General features: G+C 34.1%; 1 protein-coding gene across 1 annotated transcript in view; it reads left to right on the forward strand.

Annotated features, from left to right (window-relative positions):
- Window positions 1-20,855, forward strand: part of GBE1 (1,4-alpha-glucan branching enzyme 1) — a gene marked incomplete at both ends in the record, with an annotated part of 293,082 nt that overhangs the window by 209,645 nt on the left and 62,582 nt on the right. Inside the window, 4 exons of the mRNA XM_079705465.1 lie at window positions 5,198-5,325; window positions 9,629-9,727; window positions 15,210-15,320; window positions 18,242-18,413. Of these exons, the coding sequence (XP_079561591.1) occupies window positions 5,198-5,325; window positions 9,629-9,727; window positions 15,210-15,320; window positions 18,242-18,413 (510 nt within the window). The remainder of the gene's footprint in view (window positions 1-5,197; window positions 5,326-9,628; window positions 9,728-15,209; window positions 15,321-18,241; window positions 18,414-20,855) is intronic.

Consider the following 20,855-nt stretch of genomic DNA (forward strand, 5'->3'; position numbering starts at 1 on the left):
TGGAAATCAAAAGAAATCTGCAGTAGCAATACTCATATCAGATAAAATACACTTTAAAATAAAGAATGTTACAAGAGACAAGGAAGGACACTACATAATGATCAAGGAATCAATCCAAGAAGAAGATATAATAATTATAAATGTATATGCACCCAACATACGAGCACCTCAATACATAAGGCAACTGCTAACAGCTATAAAAGAGGAAATCCACAGTAGCACAATCATAGTGGGGGACTTTAACACCTCAATACCAATGGACAGATCATTCAAACATAAAATTATTAAGGAAACACTAGCTTTAAATGACACAATAGACCAGATAGATTTAATTGATATTTATAGAATATTCCATCCCCAAACAGCAGATTACACTTTCTTCTCAAGTGTGCATGGAACATTCTCCATGATAGATTACATCTTGGGTCACAAATGAAGCCTCAGTAAATTTAAGAAAATTGAAATCATATCAAGCCTCTTTTCTTTCCACAACACTATGAGATTAGAAATGAATTAAAGGGAAAAAAATATAAAAAACACAAACACATGGAGGCTAAACAATATGTTACTAAATAGCCAAGAGATCACTGAAGTAGTCAAAGAGGAAATCAGAAAATACCTAGAGACAAAAGACAATGAAAACACGATGATCCCAAACCTATGGGATGTAGCAAAAGCAGTTCTTAGAGGGAAGTTTATAGCAATACAGTTCTACCTCAAAAAACAACAAACATCTCAAATAAACAATCTAACCTTACACCTAAAGGAACTAGAGAAAGAAGAACAAACAAAACTCAAAGTTAGCAGAAGGAAAGAAATCATAAAGATCAGAGCAGAAATAAATGAAATAGAAACAGAAAACAATAGCAAGGATCAATAAAACTAAAAGATGGTTCTTTGAGAAGATAAACAAAATTGATAAACCATTAGCCAGACTCATCAAGAAAAAGAGGGGGAAGACTCAAATCATTAAAATTATAAATGAAAAAGGACAAGTTACAACAGACACCACAGAAATACAAAGCATCCTAAGAGACTACTACAAGCAACTCTTTGCCAATAAAATGGACAACCTGGAAGAAATGGACAAATTCTTAGAAAGGTATAACCTTCCAAGATTCAACCAGGAAGAAATAGAAAATATGAACAGACCAACCACAAGTAATGAAATTGAAACTGTGATTAAATATCTTACAGGAAACAAAAGTCCAGGACCAGATGGCTTCACAAGTGAATTCTACCAAACATGTAGAGAAGAGCTAACATCCATCCTTCTCGAACTCTTCCAAAAAATTGCAGAGGAAATAACACTCCCAAACTCATTCTATGAGGCCACCATCACCCTTGTACCAAAACCAGACAAAGGTACTGCAAAAAAAGAAAATTACAGACCAATATCACTGATGAATATATATGCAAAAATCCTCAACAAAATACTAGCAGACAGAATCCAACAGCACATTAAAATGATCATACACCATGACCAAGTGGGAATTATCCCAGGGATGCTAGGATTCTTCAATATATGCAAATCAATCAATGTGATACACCATATTAACAAATTAAAGAAGAAAAACCTTATGATCATCTCAATAGATGCAGAAAAAGCTTTTGACAAAATTCAACATGCATTTATGATAAAAATTCTCCAGAAAGTGGTCATAGAGGGAACCTATCTCAACATAGTAAAGGCCATATATGACAAACCCACAGCAAACATCATTCTCAATGCTGAAAAACTGAAAGCATTTCCTCTAAGATCAGGAACTAGACAAGGATGTCCACTCTCACCACTATTATTCAACATAGTTTTAGAAGTCTGAGCCATGGCATTCAGGGAAGAAAAAGAAATAAAAGGAATACAAAATGGAAAAGAAGAAGTAAAACTGTCACTGTTTGCTGATGACATGATACTATACATAGAGAATCCTAAAGATGCCACCAGAAAACTACTAGACCTAATCAATGAATTTGGTAAAGTTGCAGGATACAAAATCAATGCAGAAATCCCTTGCATTCCTATACACTAATAATGAAAAATGTGAAAGAGAAATTAAGGAAACAGTACCATTTGCCATTGCAATAAAAAGAATAAAATACCTAGGAATAAACCTACCTAAGGAGACAAAAGACCTCTATGCAGAAAACTAAGACACTGATGAAGGAAATTAAAGATGAAACAAACAGTTGTAGACATATACCATGTTCTTGGTTTGGAAGAATCAATATTGTGAAAATGACTATACTACCAAAGCAATCTACAGATTCCATGCAATCCCTATCAAATTACCAATGGCATTTTTTACAGAACTAAAACAAAAAATCTTAAAATTTGTTTGGAGACAAAAAAGACCCGAGGTAGCCAAAGCAGTCTTTAGGGAAAAAAACTGGAGCTGGAGCAATCAGGCTCCCTGACTTCAGACTATACTACAAAGCTACAGTAATCAAGACAATATGATACTGGCACAAAAACAGAAATATAGATTAATGGAATGGGATGGAAAGCCCAGAGATAAACCCACGCACCTATGGTCAACTAATCTATGGCAAAGGAGGCAAGGATATACAATGGAGAAAAGACAGTCTCTTCAATAAGTGATGCTGGGAAAACTGGACAGCTCCATGTAAAAGAATGAAATCAGAACACTCCCTAACCGCATACACAAAAATAAACTCAAAATCGATTAGAGACCTAAATATAAGACCGGACACTATGTAACTCTTAGAGGAAAACATAGGAAGAACACTCTTTGATGTAAATCACATCAAGATCTTTTTTGATCCACCTCCTAGAGTAATGGAAATAAAAACAAAAATAAACAAATGGGACCTAATGAAACTTCAAAGCTTTTGCACAACAAATGAAACTATAAACAAGACAAAAAGACAACCCTCAGAATGGGAGAAAATATTTGCAAACAAATCAATGGACAAAGGATTAATCTCCAAAATATATAAACAGCTTATGAAGCTCAACATTAAAAAAACAAACAACCCAATCCAAAAATGGGCAGAAGACCTAAATAGACATTTCTCCACAGAAGACATACAGATGGCCAAGAAGTTCATGAAAAGCTATTCAAAATCACTAATTATTAGAGAAATGCAAATCAAAACTACAATGAGGTATCACCTCACACCAGTTAGAATGGGCATCATCAGAAAATTTACAAACAACAAATGCTGGAGGGGGTGTGGAGAAAAGGGAACCCTCTTGCACTGTTGGTGGGAATGGAAATTGATATAACCACTATGGAGAACAGTATGGAGGTTCCTTAAAAAACAAAAAATAGAATTACCATATGACCCAGCAATCCCACTACTGAGCATATACCCAGAGAAAACCATAATTCAAAAAGACACATGCACCCCAGTGTTCATTGCAACACTATTTACAATAGCCAGGTCATGGAAGCAACCTAAATGCCCATCAACAGACAAATGGGTAAAGAAGATGTGGCACATATATGCAATGGACTATTACTCAGCCATAAAAAGGAACGAAATTGGGTCATTTGTCGAGACGTGGATAGGTCTAGAGAGTGTCATACAGAGTGAAGTAAGTCAGAAAGAGAAAAACAAATATCGTTTAGTAATGCATATATGTGGAACCTTGAAAAATGGTACAGATGAACTGGTTTGCAGGGCAGAAATTGAGAAACAGATGCAGAGAACAAATGTATGGACACCAAGATGGGAAAGTGGTGGGGGTGCTCTGGTGTGATGAATTGGGAGATTGGGATTGACATGTATACACTAATATGTATCAAATGGATAAAAAAATTAATTAAAGAAGAAACAAATACTGTAAGTTCACAGCAAAAGAATACATAATATACCAGAAAAAAATTGAGATAACACAATTAACATCAAGACACAGTATTTAATTTATAAAATTCCATGATAAAGAGAAATTCATCAGGTAATATGTAGAAAAAAAGCAATTTACCTGCATGGATGAAAAAAAAAAGCCTGGGCTCATACCACTGAATTGCCACAGCAATGTCTACAAAATTCTTAAGGAAAGAAAGTGTTACTTGAGAATTGAATATTTGAATTGCCATTGAGGGATAAGTTTGAAAGAACTTGAAGAATAAAACTTCCATAATTACCTGTGAAAATATCCTTTCGAGATAGAATCCATCAAACTGAAAAAAAAAGAGCCAAAATAAAGAACTGAGATATAGGAAATGAGGGGGAAAAAAGGCAGGCATTGAGCACTAATTAGATTTAATTCAAAATAAGAGTAAACAACTGAAGGAATATAAAGTACATAATATAATACCAAAAAGTGAAATATACTATAAGTAATCAAATCAGGAGTTGGGGGAAGAGGAAGTAGAAGTTGAGGGATTTTAAACTGTTTTTGTCATCATAGGAAAACCATGCTGCATAAATTGTAGCCATATTTAAAATAGTATAAACATTATGTCTCAATTTTATTATGGTTTTCATATTTGCTTTTCTTCAGAGGGCTCGAATAGGAACTAGATAACATTAAGATCTCTTAGTGTGACAAAAAATGTATCTAAAACAAAATTTATGAATCTCTTTGGTATCATTTTTTATTTTGAAATTTATTTCTTTTATTTATTTATTTTTTGGCTGCATTGGGTCTTCGTTGCTGTCTGCGGGCCCTCTCTAGTTGTGACGAGCGGGGGCTGCTCTTAGTTGCAGTGCGTGGGCTTCTCATTGTGTGGCCTCTCCCATTGCAGAGCACGAGCTCTAGGCACGCGGGCTTCAGTAGTTCTGGCTTGCAGGCTCCAGAGTGCAGCTCAGTAGTTGTGGCACACGGGCTTAGTTGCTCCACGGCATGTGGGATCTTCCCGCACCAGGGATTGAACCCGTGTCCCCTGCATTGGCAGGCGGATTCCCAACCACTGCACCACCAGGGAAGCCCTTTTTGGTATCATTTTACTTTATTTTTCTCCTGTAAAATTCAGTTCAAATTAAATTAAAATTTTAAATCACAGGGTTTTTGTTTGCTTTTGTAAAACAAAAATTGAATTGCAGGATTGTCTGAACTTTGAATGTAGATATGGAGTACTTTTGTAAGTTAAATCATATAATTGCTGGCTCATGACATTTTGCTATGATTACAAAACTGATATCAACCAACTAATTGGTGGAGGCATTTGTGCAGAGTTAAAACTTGCATGCTAAGATGATGCATCCATATTGGTTTTCTGTTCTCTAGGTCAGAATTTTTCCGGTGACTACCATGAGTATTTTGGACTACAAGTAGATGAAGACGCTTTGACTTATATCATGTTGGCAAATCATTTGGTTCACACGCTGTATCCAGATTCTATAACAATAGCTGAGGTAAAGCTATAATGATCTCTACCCTCTGACCCCTTTTAAAATAGAACATTTTGTCAGCATACAATATTTGAATAATCTCTATGTTGTCAGTAATTGCATAAATGCAATTATACCCTGACTATAGTGCAGCTACCTTGTGTGGGTGGCACATTATTCAGAATTCACTGTTTTCCTATTAGCAGATAGTGTACCCTAATTACTTGTCATTATTCCATTGTTAAAAAAGAAACTGCCAGTGATTAGAAAGTAAAATACCCCAATCAGTGGACAGGTCCTTTTCCCATGTGACCTTCAGCACAGAAAAGAATTGAATATTAATATGCATCTGGCTATTTAAGTTTTTTTTTTCCTTTCTGGTTTAATCATTAGAGATGGCATGGATCACTGCCTTCGAGCTTCTCTGAAACCTCTCTTGTTCTTATGCGATTACCTTTCTTGTTTACGTTATTGCTCTGAAATTGCCAAATGTTCACTAGTTATTCATGATTACTGAAGGTTCATGATTAACTGTCCCAAAGCTGCACTGTAATGATATAATTCGGTATATGCATAATTGACAATTCCCCTCTTGGTGATAAATTTGATAAATTAAGAAGTTTGTTAAATGCTTATGATAATTTATATTTAGTAGTAAAGTCCCTCTGGTTTTGTGAGTCCTCTAACTAGGAATTATTATTAAAATTGAACTTAGTATGTTAAAACTGTTCTATACAAAGTGTAGTGGTTGGCATATAAAAGTAGTAAGGCTATTGAAAGAGTCAGAGTTAAGATGTATTTTCACATTTTTGGCATTTTGTTCATTGGAATGATATGCAGTAGTGACAGTCTCCTTCCTGTAGTGTTTATTATTTGTATAGCCTTTTTTCTATACATCATTTCTCAAAACTCCAAATCTCAAACTAGGTGATATGATTTCCTGGTTTATCTCTGGATCGAGAACAGAGACCTTTTGCCTCCTAACTATCTTCTAGGAATAGAGCAATAGATCCTAAATTCCTGGAGTAAATTTTCATGTAAAATTAAAAAACCCCACAATTACAATGCCATTTTGATACTCTGTATTGTTTCACAATCTCTACCTACCTATATTTGGTCATAACTTACAAGTCTTTTTAGTACTTCTACTAACACTTTCTGTGCTGCATATTTTTTAATGTAAATTAGTATTTTTAAACTTTTATTTTGTCTTTATATATTTGAATATTTTCTGTCAAACATCAAAAAAAATAATTAGTTTTTCAATTATATTTATGGCAATTTGAAGCCGAGACGTTATATATAACAAGTTACTACAAACAATTAATGACAGCACAAATCAGAAGTGGGTACTGAAGAAAAAGAAGTAATTATTTAATACATGAAACTTAAAATTGTTACATTGATCTTTCCATTCATTTCAAGTAAAATAGTTTCATCATCTAGGGAGCTCTTGTCTGATTATCAGTGTCTCTACCAAGGAAACTTTGAGACTTTAGCCTACTTTATATTACTTGGTTTTAGATATTTTTAAAACAAGATGTGTCTTCAATTTATTCTACTTAAATTGAAAACTACTTCAATTTCAATACATCACTTTTCTGTCTAGTGGGAGTCTCTTCAAAATGTGGAATTGATCCTCATGAACTTTTTTTTTAAGAAAGGAATGTGGTGTAATGAATAAGTAATGCAATGTTATACATAAGGTCCTGTAGTAGAAATTTGAATTTATTTATAATGATAGTTATTAAAATTGAAGCCTTTTTTCTGTGTATCTACTATTATACATGGTTATATTTGCTATATTAATTAAAAATATTTTTTTGATGGCTGAGGCTTTTTCCCCCTCTGGAATAGTCATGAGTCATCTTTAGATATTAAAGAATTAAAACTATTTTAACTTCATTTGAAACATACATGATCATTTTAATATCCTATGTCAGTAAGCATCAACTCCTTTATATTTAAAGCATATTTATTTTAGTGACCGTTACGTTTACTTATTTTTTTTCTTTTAAGATTTTAAAAGAATAGTCATTAACTCTGTACTTCCAAAAGAGAGCTTGAAATGTCTCATATGCATTAATGGGGCAGCCTTCTAGGAGTCAGATTTAGGAGTTAAGACCAATTGGCGTCCAAATATTTTTCTTAGCAGATTCTATTTCCTTTCAAACTATTTGCTAAAACTAGCTGTAGACCGAATATAGACTGTACCTTAATGTTTTCTTGAGAAATATTATCTTGATCTTTAATGCCATCTTATCACCAGTCTTAGGAAAACTCTGGGTCTTATGAAAATTCTTTTGGGAAGGCATTGTGTCTGTAATTCCAGTGCCTAACACAAGTGCCTGAGATTTAATACATATTCAGCCAGTGTTTATAAGGAATTGAACTGAGTACCTATCATATCTGTGAAAATGTGACAAATTTTGATAAATATAATTCTTTTAACATGGTTTCTTTTCTGTTAAACATTCATCCTTTTTTACTTTTTTTAATTCATCTTTTTTCACTTTTATAAACTATAAGGAAGTATCTAGAAATAAGATATTATTGACGAATACTTTCTTATGGATGTATTCCACTATGTACTATATTTAACTGTAGCTCTCTTCCATTAGAAAACAATTAATACATATTTTGGAAGTCCAGAGAGGTCATATGTTTCTTTTTTTCCGGCTTTTCTGTGGGACGAGTTTGAGGATGAGGTGTTGTGGAAGAAGAAGCAGTTAAGTCTCAGAGAGCTCAGAGTATGTGATAGTCTTTCATAGGAAGTAAGGAAAATGATCCAAAGAAGAACTTGGGCGATGACACACACAGAAAAGCTTGTGACAAGTACAGGGAAGAGTAAATGTTTCAAAGTGGCTGAGGTATTGAATATTTGAAATGAAATAGTAGAAATAACGACGGAAAGATAGAGGTCTCTTCCTTGCACTTTCTGTGTACTTCAGCTAACAATTATGACAGCCACGCACATTGTCATTTCGTGATAAGTGTATGTGTGTGCATATTCATTTAGGTCCTAGTTCATGAATCCAGCAAGTCAAGTATTATGTCTTATGTATCTTGAAATCCTTGGCAGCACCTTCATGCATTCACTCAGCAGGGAGTTACTGAGTCCCTGCCTTATGCCAGCGACTCTTCTACTATTATAGATTCCTGGCATATGTCAGTGGACAACGGCAAGAGCAACAGCAACAAAAGTCCTGCTCCATGGATCTTAAATTTTAACAGTGAATGAGGAAGCCGATAATCAAATAGTGAACTATATTGTCAATGCTTAAAGTATAATTGTTGAATTATATCTTAAATTGAAGAATTTGAGTTTTTTATTGTTGGCTATTGAAAGCTATGTGCAGGCAGTGATAGGAGCAGACTCTTCGGCAACAACTAGGGTAAAGAGAAACTGGAGATGGGGAACTTTGTTTGGAAACATAGTAGTTGAAGCAAACAGTAATGTAGGTTAAACAAGATAGTGTCTGTAGAAATGGAGCAAAGGAAAATAATTTATTGGAAAGATATTGTGGGGTTAGAATTGCTAGTACTTGTCCCATATTTTACCACAGTTGTTATAATAATGTATTTTGTTGCATCTGCATCCTTGTACCATTATTTTTTTTACTTATCTCTTTGATTGTATATTTATTTGATTACCAATAATCTAGTGGTGGCATGACAGTAGGAAGACCCTGTCAAAAGGCCAGATGTCTGAGTCCTGGCTCTACCATGGAGAAACATGTCTTTAGCGATCCCTTCACCTCAATAAGCCTCGATTTCTATATCTTCTAAATGAGAGAATCCACTAGATAACCTCAAAGACCCTTTCCAAATGTAACTGACTATAGTGAAAGCCATCTTGCTGCTTCGCTCTTAGTGTGCTAACTCTACTTTCCATTTCATCAGAAGCTAAGTTCTCACAAAATACACTATATGTCCATGCTGTATACAAAGAGAACAAGAATAACATATATATGGCACATGTATTTTTGTTTGATGAAAGCAGTAGTTAATAAATATAGTACTCAAAAATTAGTATAAGAAGCTATGTTTCAACAAGAACACTTTTACTATTTTGTGTTCTCTATGTGCTACTAAGGAAAAGAGATCAAATTTATCCTGAAATGAAAAGCATTACACAAAATCTTAATGGGAAATGAGATACACTATCACAATTTTATCTACTTTTACAGTTATGCTACCAAAATACTCCAAGAGTATTTGCCCCTATTTATTGTTTGTATTTATTGGCCTGGATTTTACTGTCAGAAGAATATATAGTAAAAATTTGAGCAATATGAACTGATAATGCTGATGCTCTTTATTTTAGGATGTATCAGGAATGCCAGCTCTGTGTTTTCCAATTTCCCTGGGAGGGGGTGGCTTTGACTATCGATTAGCCATGGCAATTCCAGATAAATGGATCCAGGTAAGGTTTCATGTAAATTTTTTTTTCCTACAGATACTATGTATTATGTTGGTTTATTTATTATTTCTTTGATTTATTTCTTGGTTGTGATCATTAGTTACAGATATAATTGAAGTATTAAATTCTCTCATTAGTGTGTTGCTTCTTGTGCTTTTTAATAAGGTGCCTCTCAAACTTCTAAAAGTTCTAATTTAAAGTATTCACACTTGCATTATACAGGCACAGAGAAAATATGATTGATATAATGTTAGCTGTGTAAATGGAATTTTGCCTTATCAATGCAATTATATGAAAGTTTGGTGTTCTATATTTAAAACACATTAAACTTCATCAACGCATCCATTTCTGCCTGCAAATCATCAATTAATGTAGAAGTCACTCCTTAATTCCCAGTACTTGCTTCGATAGTATGGTTTTTTTCTCAACAGATTTGGATTTATCCATTCCCCCATTTAGCATTTAAAAGCCCTTACCATGTGTTAGGCACTAGGAATGCATAATTGTACATGACACCTTGCATATAATTTCTAATACAATTTTATTAAATTTAATGACAGTTCAAGTAGTTTGGATTATATTTTGTTTCATTTTATGTTTGTCTAAAAGACTAAAGTTGTTACACAGATTTGATGTAGAACATTTCTGAGTGGCCAAGTCTGTAATCATAGGCTGAATATGTATAAGGAGTCAGATACATATCAAATAATCATTGCTTTCTGATAAGCCCTTTAGTATAGACATGAACAGGTGCCATGAGATCACAATGGTAGAAGAACTTAACTTTGCACAGAAAAAACATAAAGCCTACTCTGAAGGAAGTAGTTATTGTAATCATCTCTTAATTGTCTTTTCTATATCCCTAGGCAATTTGGGCAGTGCACAGCTGTGACATTAAAACTCTACCAGCACAACTTCCACTTCTCCATCTATAATGATTTTGTAAACATTGTCAGGTCGAAAAGCAAGGGTTTTACAGAGGCGATTAGACTTAGAAATCAAAGGAACAAACAAATGTGTGTTCCAACTTTAATACCTGGGAAAGTTGCTTTGTATTTGTTACCTTAAAAAAATGCTGTGGTCTTCAAGTTTCTTACCTTAGTTGAAGGTTCTTTATCCGCCCACCATCTTTTATTATTTCTAATCTTCCACACAGACTTTTTTCCCTTCACAAGTGCCAAATCTTACTTTTTTTTACTGAAAAGCCTTCATCAGTCTTTGGGCAAATTCAAGGATATTTCAAGGTGTACATCAACCTAGAATTATTTTCCAGTCAGTCATGGCTCACAGTAGGATATTTCCTCCTCTGAGCAATCATGTCAGGTTTTAAAAAATATATAACTTACTAAATATTTCACTACCTTGTATGCTCAAGATACTATACTATGAAGTATGTCATATAAATAGAAAAAAATGTATTGTCCTCTGTTTAGGATATAGCCATCTTGTCTTTGTAGTTTGTAAACCCTCTGAAGACAGATATCATCTTCTGTTTTATGTAATTATTTAACATCTTTTTTCATCACCAAAGTGGGAGCCTTGGTTAATAAGACAAGAGAGAGTTAAAATAATTTTTTTTTTAAAACTCAGTGATTTTCCAGTCCTTTTATAATTTGTGCATTAAAAAAAATTCCATAAATGATTATCATCCCTTCAAATGTCAATAAAACACACAAGAGTATTGATAGAAATGACAACTATACTCAGAATGTATGTGTCACACATTTTATCTACATGTAGAGTATGTGTTAGATTAGAATGCTAGATTTCATTCATGTTTTTGTTGTTCAGAAGCAAATTATTTACCATTTTCTACTTGTAGAGTTCAAAATCAGTAGTTTGGGATATCAAATTAGTTTAGTCATTTACTGAACAAATATTTGCCTATCTAAAATATGCCAAAATTTGCTGTATCTTCTTTCATTTTATTTGATTATTTTTATTATCTAATAACTGAAGTGTTCATGTAAAGGTAATATAGGTATCTAATTGAATTCATTTATTAATTCCACCAAATATTTATTGAGCATCTGGTATTTTTCATTATATATAGTTTTTTTAATTACACTTTTTATATTAAGATAATTGTAGATTTCCATGAAGTTGTAAGAAATAATACAGTGAGTTCTGGTGAATTCTTAAACAGTATTCCCCAATGGTAACATCTTGCAAAGCTATGGTACAATATCACAACCAGTATAGTGATATGGACATAGTCAAGATATAGAACACTTCCACTACCACAAGTTTCCCAAAAGTTGCCTTTATAACCACACCCACTCCCCTCTTCCCACAGTCACTCCTTAACTTTTGACCACCACTAATCTGATCTCCATTTCTAAAATTTTTTCATTTCAAGAATGTTATATAAATGGAATTATACAGTATGTAACCTTTTGGAATTGCCATTTTTCTCTCAGTCGAATTCTCTGGGGATTTCATCCAGCTTCTTGCATGTATCAGTGGTCTATTCCTTTTTAACTTTAAAAAAAAATTATTGGAATATAGTTGATTTACAATGTTGTGTTAGTTTCAGGTGTCCAGCAAAGTGAATCAGTTATACATATACATATATCCACTCTTTTCTTAGATTTGTTTCCCATATAGGCCATAACAGAGTACTGAGTAGAGTACCATGTGCTATACAGGTTCTCATTAGTTATCTATTTTATATATAGTAGTGTGTATATGTCAATCCCAATTTCCCAATTTATCCCTCCCTCCCTCGCTTATCCCCTGGTAACTTGAAGTTTGTTTATATCTGTGACTCTACTTCACTGTATTCCTTTTCATTGTTGAATGGTATTCCATGGCATGGATGTATCACAGTTTAATTATTTGTCCATTAAAAGACATCTAGATTGTTTCTAGGTTTTGGCTATTGTAAAGAAAGCTGCTATAAACATTTGTGTACATATTTTTGTATGACCATAAATTTTCATTATTCTAGGATAAATGCCACAAAGTACAATTACTGGGCCTTATAGTGGTTGGATGTTAATTTGTTAAAAAAACTGCCAAAGTATTTTTCTGAGTAGCTGTACCATTTTACATTCCCACCAGCCACTTTGGTGAGATCCAATTTCTGTACATCATCGAACAATAGCATTTGCTATTTTACTATTTTTTATTTTAGTCATTCTAACAGGTGTGCAGAAATACCTCACTATGGGTTTAATTTGTCTTTCCTTAATGGCTTATGATGATGAACATCTTTTCGTGTGCTAATTTGCCTTCTGGATATCCTCTTTGGTGAAATGTCTGTTCATTTCTTTTGACCATTTTCTAATTGGATCATTTATTTACTGTGGCGTTTTGAGAGTTCTTTATATAGTCTAGATTCAACTGTTTTGTGGGGGGGGGGGTGTGGTTGACAAATATTTTATCCCAGTCTTTGCTTGTCTTTTCATCATCTTCATGTGGACTTGCACAGAACAAAAGTTCTTTGTTTCCTTTAAATTTGATGAAGGCCAATTTATCATTTTTTTTTTCCTTTTAGAGATCTCTTTTGGTGACAAGCCTAAGAATTCTTTGACTCGCCTATGTTTTCTATTAAACATTTTGTAGTTTTACTTTTATATTTAAACCCATAGTCCATTTGAGTTAGTTTTTGTTCATTCAACGAGTAAGGGTTTTTTTCTGTTTTTCTTTTGCCTATAGATGTCTAACTCATTCAGCATGATTTGTTGAAAAGTCCATTGAACCTACTTCCACTGAATTGTTTTTACACAGTAGTCGAACTTAATTGGGCATATTTGTATAGGGCATATTAGTTTCAAATTGTTGCTGTATCTAAGTACCACAAACTTAAGTGTCTTAAAATAACACAAATTTACTGTCATATAGTCACAAATCTGAAATGGGTCTTACTAAGCTAAAATCACGGCGTTAGTAAGGGTGCATTCCTTCTGGAGGCTCTGTTTCCTTGACTTTTCTAGCTTCTAAAAGCCTGTAAAAGCATGGACCTGTATTCCTGTATTCCTTGGTCCATGGTCCCTTCCCCCATCCTCAAAGCCAGCAGGGTAGCATCTTCAAATCTCTCTCTTACTCTGACAATTCAGGCATCTTTTAAGAAAGATGCCTGCAATTACATTCGGCCCATCCAGATAATCCAGGATAATCTACCCATCTCAATATCCTTAACTTCAACATATCTCTAAAGTCCTTTTAGCCATGTAAGGTGACATATTCACAGACTCTGGGTATTAGGATGTAAACACCTGTGGGTAGCCATTAGTCTGCCTAATACAGCCTGTCCTCTGGTGCTCAGTGATTCACAATGCAATTATGCAGGATGGCTAAGCACCTCTGAATTCCACTGAGCCAAAAAAAAAAAAAAAAGCATGCAAAGGAAGATACAAGCAGGCTGGAACCCCATTTCTTGTACCAAAATCTTCATTAATTTTCTATTGTTGTGTAACAAACTACCGCAAATTTAGCAACTTAAAACATTACTGTTATTATCTCACAGTTTCTTCTAAGGACACCCATTGTATTCAAAGGACCCTCCCACACTCCAGGTTAAGGAATATACAAAGATGTGAATCTGAGGGAGCCGGAATCATAGGGGCCATTTTAGAATTCTGCTTCTATCAGCGTGCCGTTGACACTTTTGGACAAGAGAAATGAACCCACTTAGAATGCGTTGAGTAAAAGGACAGGCTATTTTTACGCTATTAACTCTGAGAAGCACCAGCTTTTATAGGATAGGCAGAGGAAGGGATTTTACAGGATGTCTAGAGTGGTGGCAAAACAAAACAAAACAATCAAGAGTTTTGCAATGGTAGACCAAGAAGGAAAGCATTTCATGGAAGGGGTAGGGTCAGCATTATCATCACGTACTGCAAGCATTTGCCTAAGAAAGAGCAATTACTGACCTAGGAGACATTCATAGTCTGAGATTTTGGCAAGGTCATTTGCACTGAAGAGGTGTTAGTGGCACAGAAGCCACACTGGAGACTGAGTAGCAGCTGAAGTGGAAACAAAAATGTGTGGTCTGTTAAGATGATAATTATTTCATGATAATTAAGCTTAACAGTTGTTTTAATTTTTTTTAAGAATAGAACAAGACATTATTCTTGCTAATTTTTTTTTTTCATTCAAACCTAAAAACGTAGCAAGTATATCTCTACCTTGTGGAGGTTGTGGAAAGACATACTGCACAACAACACTTCACTATGGTCATTAATCAAGAGGTAGCAGCTATTACAGAGGAAAAAGGTTACAAAAATCCTAAAATGCAGTGATCAAATCATCTGCAGAAAAACAAACACATGCACACACACATGCAACACCACTGTCATTTGGATAGTCTGTATAAAAGCTGTGATTTCAGTAAAAGTTTTGACAAAGATATTTTTGCTCTGTGGGTGTGCTTATATCTGCATCTCAAATAATTTGGATTGATATGATGTATACCCTCAGACTGGGATTTAAAGTAAGGATGATAATGGTGTATTGGAATTATTTTTTGTCTTTTATTTAGTTACTTAAAGAATATAAAGATGAAGATTGGGATATGGGCAATATAGTGTATACACTCACAAACAGACGCTCCCTTGAAAAGTGCATTGCTTATGCAGAGAGCCATGATCAGGTAAATTAATATGTGTATAAACCATTCTGTCTCTGTCTGTATTTATTAACATACCTAATTATAAACATATCACAGTACAAATTTCTATAGTTTAATACTGTTAATGTAATGTGTTTTCTGTCTATTTTATGTGACAACTATTCATACTTGAAAAACATTTAAAAATTATTTTGTAGATCCATAAATTCCGGCTTCAAAATGCAGTACCACTTTTACCCTGCCAAACTGTAATTAAATGATTGTGAATGACAGTTTCAAGTGTTATCTTATGTCTTTTCCTTTGTTGTCACGAGGAATGTTGGTGCTAATCCAGGTTAATTTTAATTTCCATTTTAGGTTTCCTTCTAAAAATTTTCTTTTATGCCTTTTCACAAGCTTTCATCATTTTTTCCCTCAGTCATTCAAATCTTTTGCTGATTGATCGCCCTGACCTCTGTTCCTCTTGATTTTAGTTCATCCTCTCTAATGTAGTCCAAGGTATTTTCCAAAGGGCAAAGCTAATTTTGTCAACCCAGATCTTTTGGTTAAAGCTTCTCATTCACAGCCTGTCATATCCTGGCCCATGCCAAAGTTTATTCTCTGCTCAACCCTCCAAGACTTCTATTCTTCAATACTGTTAAATTTCCACCCATTCCTGAGTAGGTCAACCTTGCTCCAATCTTGTACTTTTCCCTACACACCTGCAAATGCCTACTTCACCTGGGAAGCTCGTGTAAAGACCTAATGCCCTGGCTCAGACATACTCTCCCTGAAGCCTTCATCCAGGTGTATAGGGAAAAAATAGTTTCCCCATTCTTCACTTTCTCATCACATTTTAAGCAGAAAATTTGCTTCTGATACCTTTGTTATTTCCAGCCTTAGCACTGTGCTATTCCTCGTAGTCACTCAATAAACATAAATAAATGCAGGAAAAGGCCATTCAGTTATATAAAGCCTATGAACCAGCATAAACAACATAAAATGAACTCCTTATACATTAAAAAGACAATAAAACTTTCTGAAATTATTTGCAGTATATGTATTCAGAAAATTAAAGTTAAAACAATAAGCTCCTCTGGTATTTCAGCAGAAATTGATGATTTAAGGTAGACACTAGTTTTTCAGGTGTCTCCTTTAACTGTTAAGAAAGTATAAGTAGACCAGAGGTCAGCTACCAAGGCCCATGGGCCAAATTCTGTCTGCTGCTTGTTTTTGTAAAGGTAATTGGAACACAGCCATGTTCATTCACTCACCTATTGTCTATGGCTGCTTTTGAGCCATAATGGTATATTTAAGTAGTTGAGACTGAGGAAGGAGCCCACAGTGCCTACACTATGTACTGTTTGGCCTGTACAGAAAGTTTGCTCACTCATAAAGTAGACATATATTAAGTTTTGCATCTTCCTAGTTGGGGCAGTACTTTCTTTTCAACTTAAATTGGCTGTGGAGCAGATCAAATAAATACCTATGAAGAAACCAGAACCAAAACATAACAAAATAAGAAATGAATAGTATTAATTTAAGGATGGGGGAATCCCCATTGCCAAATACATAACATACATACATAAATCCCCATTGCCAAATACATAACAATATGAAAATTAAAATGCATGCATAAATGATATCTTTCTATTACAAACTCCTAGCAGTTGTAGCATGTTTTGAGCTCCCAATATATGTGTATTTTATATGAATGAATAAAAGAATAAATAAGTGAGTGGAATAAACAAATTGAAGATGAAACTGGTAGGTTAATTTCATAATTTTTCTCCCCAAATGTACAGAAACAGTATGGATTTACCAAGAATTATTTCATACTTTAAAGATCCACATAATTCTGCCTTATATTACAAATTGTCAGGAATGTACAAAAAGATGCAAATTGCTTAGTTCTTTCTATAAAAACAAATGTATACTGAATTTTAAACCTGATAAAAAATTATAAATATGAATATATATGTGAAAATAGCTTAGAGATTAAAATAGGTTTATAAGTAAAAATATTTTTCTAAAAATGAAAATAATCGTACAGTAATAGGGTGAGGAGATTATAGTTTAGTCTCTATGTTTCACTGTGTATAATTTTTTGTCAATAAATAACACTTTGGATTAGTTAGCTGTTTTTAACCATAAATAATTCAGATTGTTAAGAGGCCTCTTCTGCTCAGGGTGTTTCTGAGTTAACCTGCCCCATTTGTCAACTATTATATTTTCATATAAAATAAACTAATTCTAGATTAGATGGCAAATATGAGAAAGCAAATTTTACATTTTAAGAAAAAGTTGTCAATTTGCTGCTGAAGGGGAGAGGGTCCATTGTAATATATTTATATACATATTATATATATATAAATACATCTATATAAATATAAATGCATATACATATAAATTACTTTTAGGAAACTCTTCCATTCTTTCAAAACAATAAAATCATGATATGCAAGATACTTTTAAAAATCTATTAGTATTCTAATAGCTTAACGTAAGATTATGGGATTATATGAAATCATGTATGTGAAACTTTTGAAAATTGTAAAGCACTATAGAATTTAAAGAATTCATTCAATTAAAAAATACATTATTCAAATCCTAAAAAAAAGAAAAAATATCTGTTAGTATTCTCAACATTAAAATACATGTTTATTCTAACTTCAAAAAATGTGAAGCATCAGCTTATTATAACAAATATTCAGGTAGCTTATCATGAGTTTTTCAACAAGCTATTTTAAAAATGAAAGAAACATAGGTACATGAGGTCTCTCATGTATTTCACCAGCTCACCTTCAGCATAGTGACTGTTGGAAAATACATGAAATTAATATTAATTCACACACCTCTTCTGCATTGTTTCCATTCTGTATAATTACATGTTATTCTAGTATAAATCACAGCTGCTTAGTACCTATTATTTGCATTTATCTCAGTGACTTTTATTTTTATAGGCACTCGTTGGGGATAAGTCGCTGGCATTTTGGCTGATGGATGCTGAAATGTATACCAACATGAGTGTTCTAACCCCGTTTACTCCAGTTATTGATCGTGGAATACAGCTTCATAAAATGATTCGACTCATTACTCATACACTCGGCGGAGAAGGCTATCTCAATTTCATGGGTAAGTATGAGCTGAACATATATCCAATCTGTGTTTAAAATGTTAACTAATATTATATATGATATAAGTTATGTAGAATATTTTGGTTGGGTTGTTTAGGTTTAAAATAGAAAATTATAACTTTATTTCTTTAAAGCACTGTCATGTGTAAACTGTAAAAATTAAATTACTTTAAGATTATTGTTATACTAATACATGATACAAAAGTAATCTAATGGCTGGTATTTTATTTAATATTGTTGTCAATAAGTGGGGTGAACTTTTTTTAAACAGAATTATTATTCTGAATTTAATCATTGAGTTTATTATTATAGTGTTTGTAATACATTGAACATAAGAAGGATATAATTGTCATGTCATAGCATATTGAGCTAATATTATTGGTCTTCTTTGAGGTAATTGTATACCAGTATACTGGTATTATAAATGTGGAAGCCAACGCCCAAGATACTGTGATGGACAAAAAATATATATTTATTTTAAAAAATAGGAAAATATGAATATTCAAAGGTCATTGTTGTCTGAAGGATCTTGAACGATAAAACATAAAAATCAGCTAATACCATTTTCAGTTCTATTTGGTCAACCATGACCATTTGAGTTATAGGAAATTTCACCAGTTTTTAGGTTAGAGAGAGCTGGAAAGACTGGAAAATGCATATGGGAGACTGACATTTTTCTACAATAAAAGGTGTAGAGCTTCAGATTAATTCATTTCTATCTGGAAATTTTTATTAAAAAATCTCACATTGGACTTTTTTTTTTTTTTTTTTTTTTTTTTTTTGCGGTACACGGGGCTCTCACTGTTGTGGCCTCTCCCGTTGCGGAGCACAGGCTCCGGACGCGCAGACTCAGCGGCCATTTCTCACGGTCCCAGCCGCTCCACGGCATGTGGGATCTTCCCGGACCGGGGCACGAACTCGTGTCCCCTGCATCGGCAGGCGGACTCTCAACCACTGCACCACCAGGGAAGCCCTCAGATTGGACTTTTAAAAGCCTCTATTGTTTGCTAACTTGAGATTAGGAAGCCAGACCCAATAAACCATACACCAGATTTCACCCATACAACCTGTACCTTTCAGTGCATCCCTCTCCTCTCAGGATCACCAAAATTTGTTAATATTCCCAACCTGTCAGGAAGTGGCCCTTATGACCTGTGAGACGGCACTTTGTCTTTCAGGCACCAGGCTGGGCTTCCTGGGTGGACTTTGCAGGCATTGTATTCATGAGTACAACCGGCCTCAGTTCCTAAAAGGCAACTAGTCAGCCCTCCTTCACACAATGAGCATCATTCATGAGTATGGCTTTTCCAGTAAGGCCTTAGTCGCACAGTTTATTCAATTATATCTTGATGAAAAGGTGGAGTCAATGAACTTAGGTAAACAACTATGTCACCATGTAAAGTGAGAGATTTTTTAATGTTTTATTTCATTTACAAAAGCAGGGTTTATTAAATTGTTGCAGTGTATATAGATAGATTAAAAAGAAAATGAAAGAGCTTCCTTATATATGTGGAAACTAAAACAACTTTCTTGTTAGGGAAATAAAATCAAAGAAGACCTCTGATTTCATGCTGTTAGTCCTGTCATTAATTCTTGAAGCCCACTGCATCCGAGAATTCTAGTAATCCTGACTTAGCTTACTGCTTTAGTCTGGAAGTTGTGTAAGCAATATCAGCTCAGAAGCCTATAGCGAAGAGTTGAGAGTGTCAGTAGTTTGAGGTACCTGATAGAGTCTTTTTCCTGAGACTGTCCTTTGTTGAAGACAATTCTAGCCCATAGCATACAACAGAGCATCAGAGTAAAACAAAACTATCTGCAGATGATAGAGAATTAATGGCCCTAGTTAATTTAATATTGATAACTTTCAGATTAAAAAAGGTCTGATGGGGCTTCCCTGGTGGCGCAGTGGTTGAGAGTCCACCTGCCGATGCAGGGGACACGGGTTTGTGCCCCAGGACAGGAAGATCCCACATGCCACGGAGCGGCTGGGCCCGTTAGCCACGGCCACTGAGCCTGCGCGTCCGGAGCCTGTGCTCCGCAACAGGAGAGGCCACAACAGTGAGATCCCCGCGTACTGCAAAAAAACAAAAAAACAAAAAAAGTGATTGCAATTTCTCATTTAAAAAGTACTGAACTAGCAGGGTTAAAATCAACAAAACTAACAATGTTTCACTACTATAATATGGCATGGTAGTCCAGAAAACTGAAAACTCATGTTGTAATAATAAAATACATATTCCCCATGACATCAGCTGTTACTGCATAAAACTGAAATGTCAGAAATAATCTGGAATCATTGGGACTCATCGATTTGCTCCCTCATTTATTTATTCATGCATTCAGTTAAACCAATTGTTTTCATGTCAATTTCTGGATGTAAGTAGAGTTGTGTGAAGGCAAAGAAGTTCATGCTTGATAGCTTTTATATTATCAGTGAGGT

Source organism: Hyperoodon ampullatus (assembly GCF_949752795.1).
Source record: "Hyperoodon ampullatus genome assembly, chromosome: 5".
Classification (NCBI taxonomy): domain Eukaryota; kingdom Metazoa; phylum Chordata; class Mammalia; order Artiodactyla; family Ziphiidae; genus Hyperoodon; species Hyperoodon ampullatus.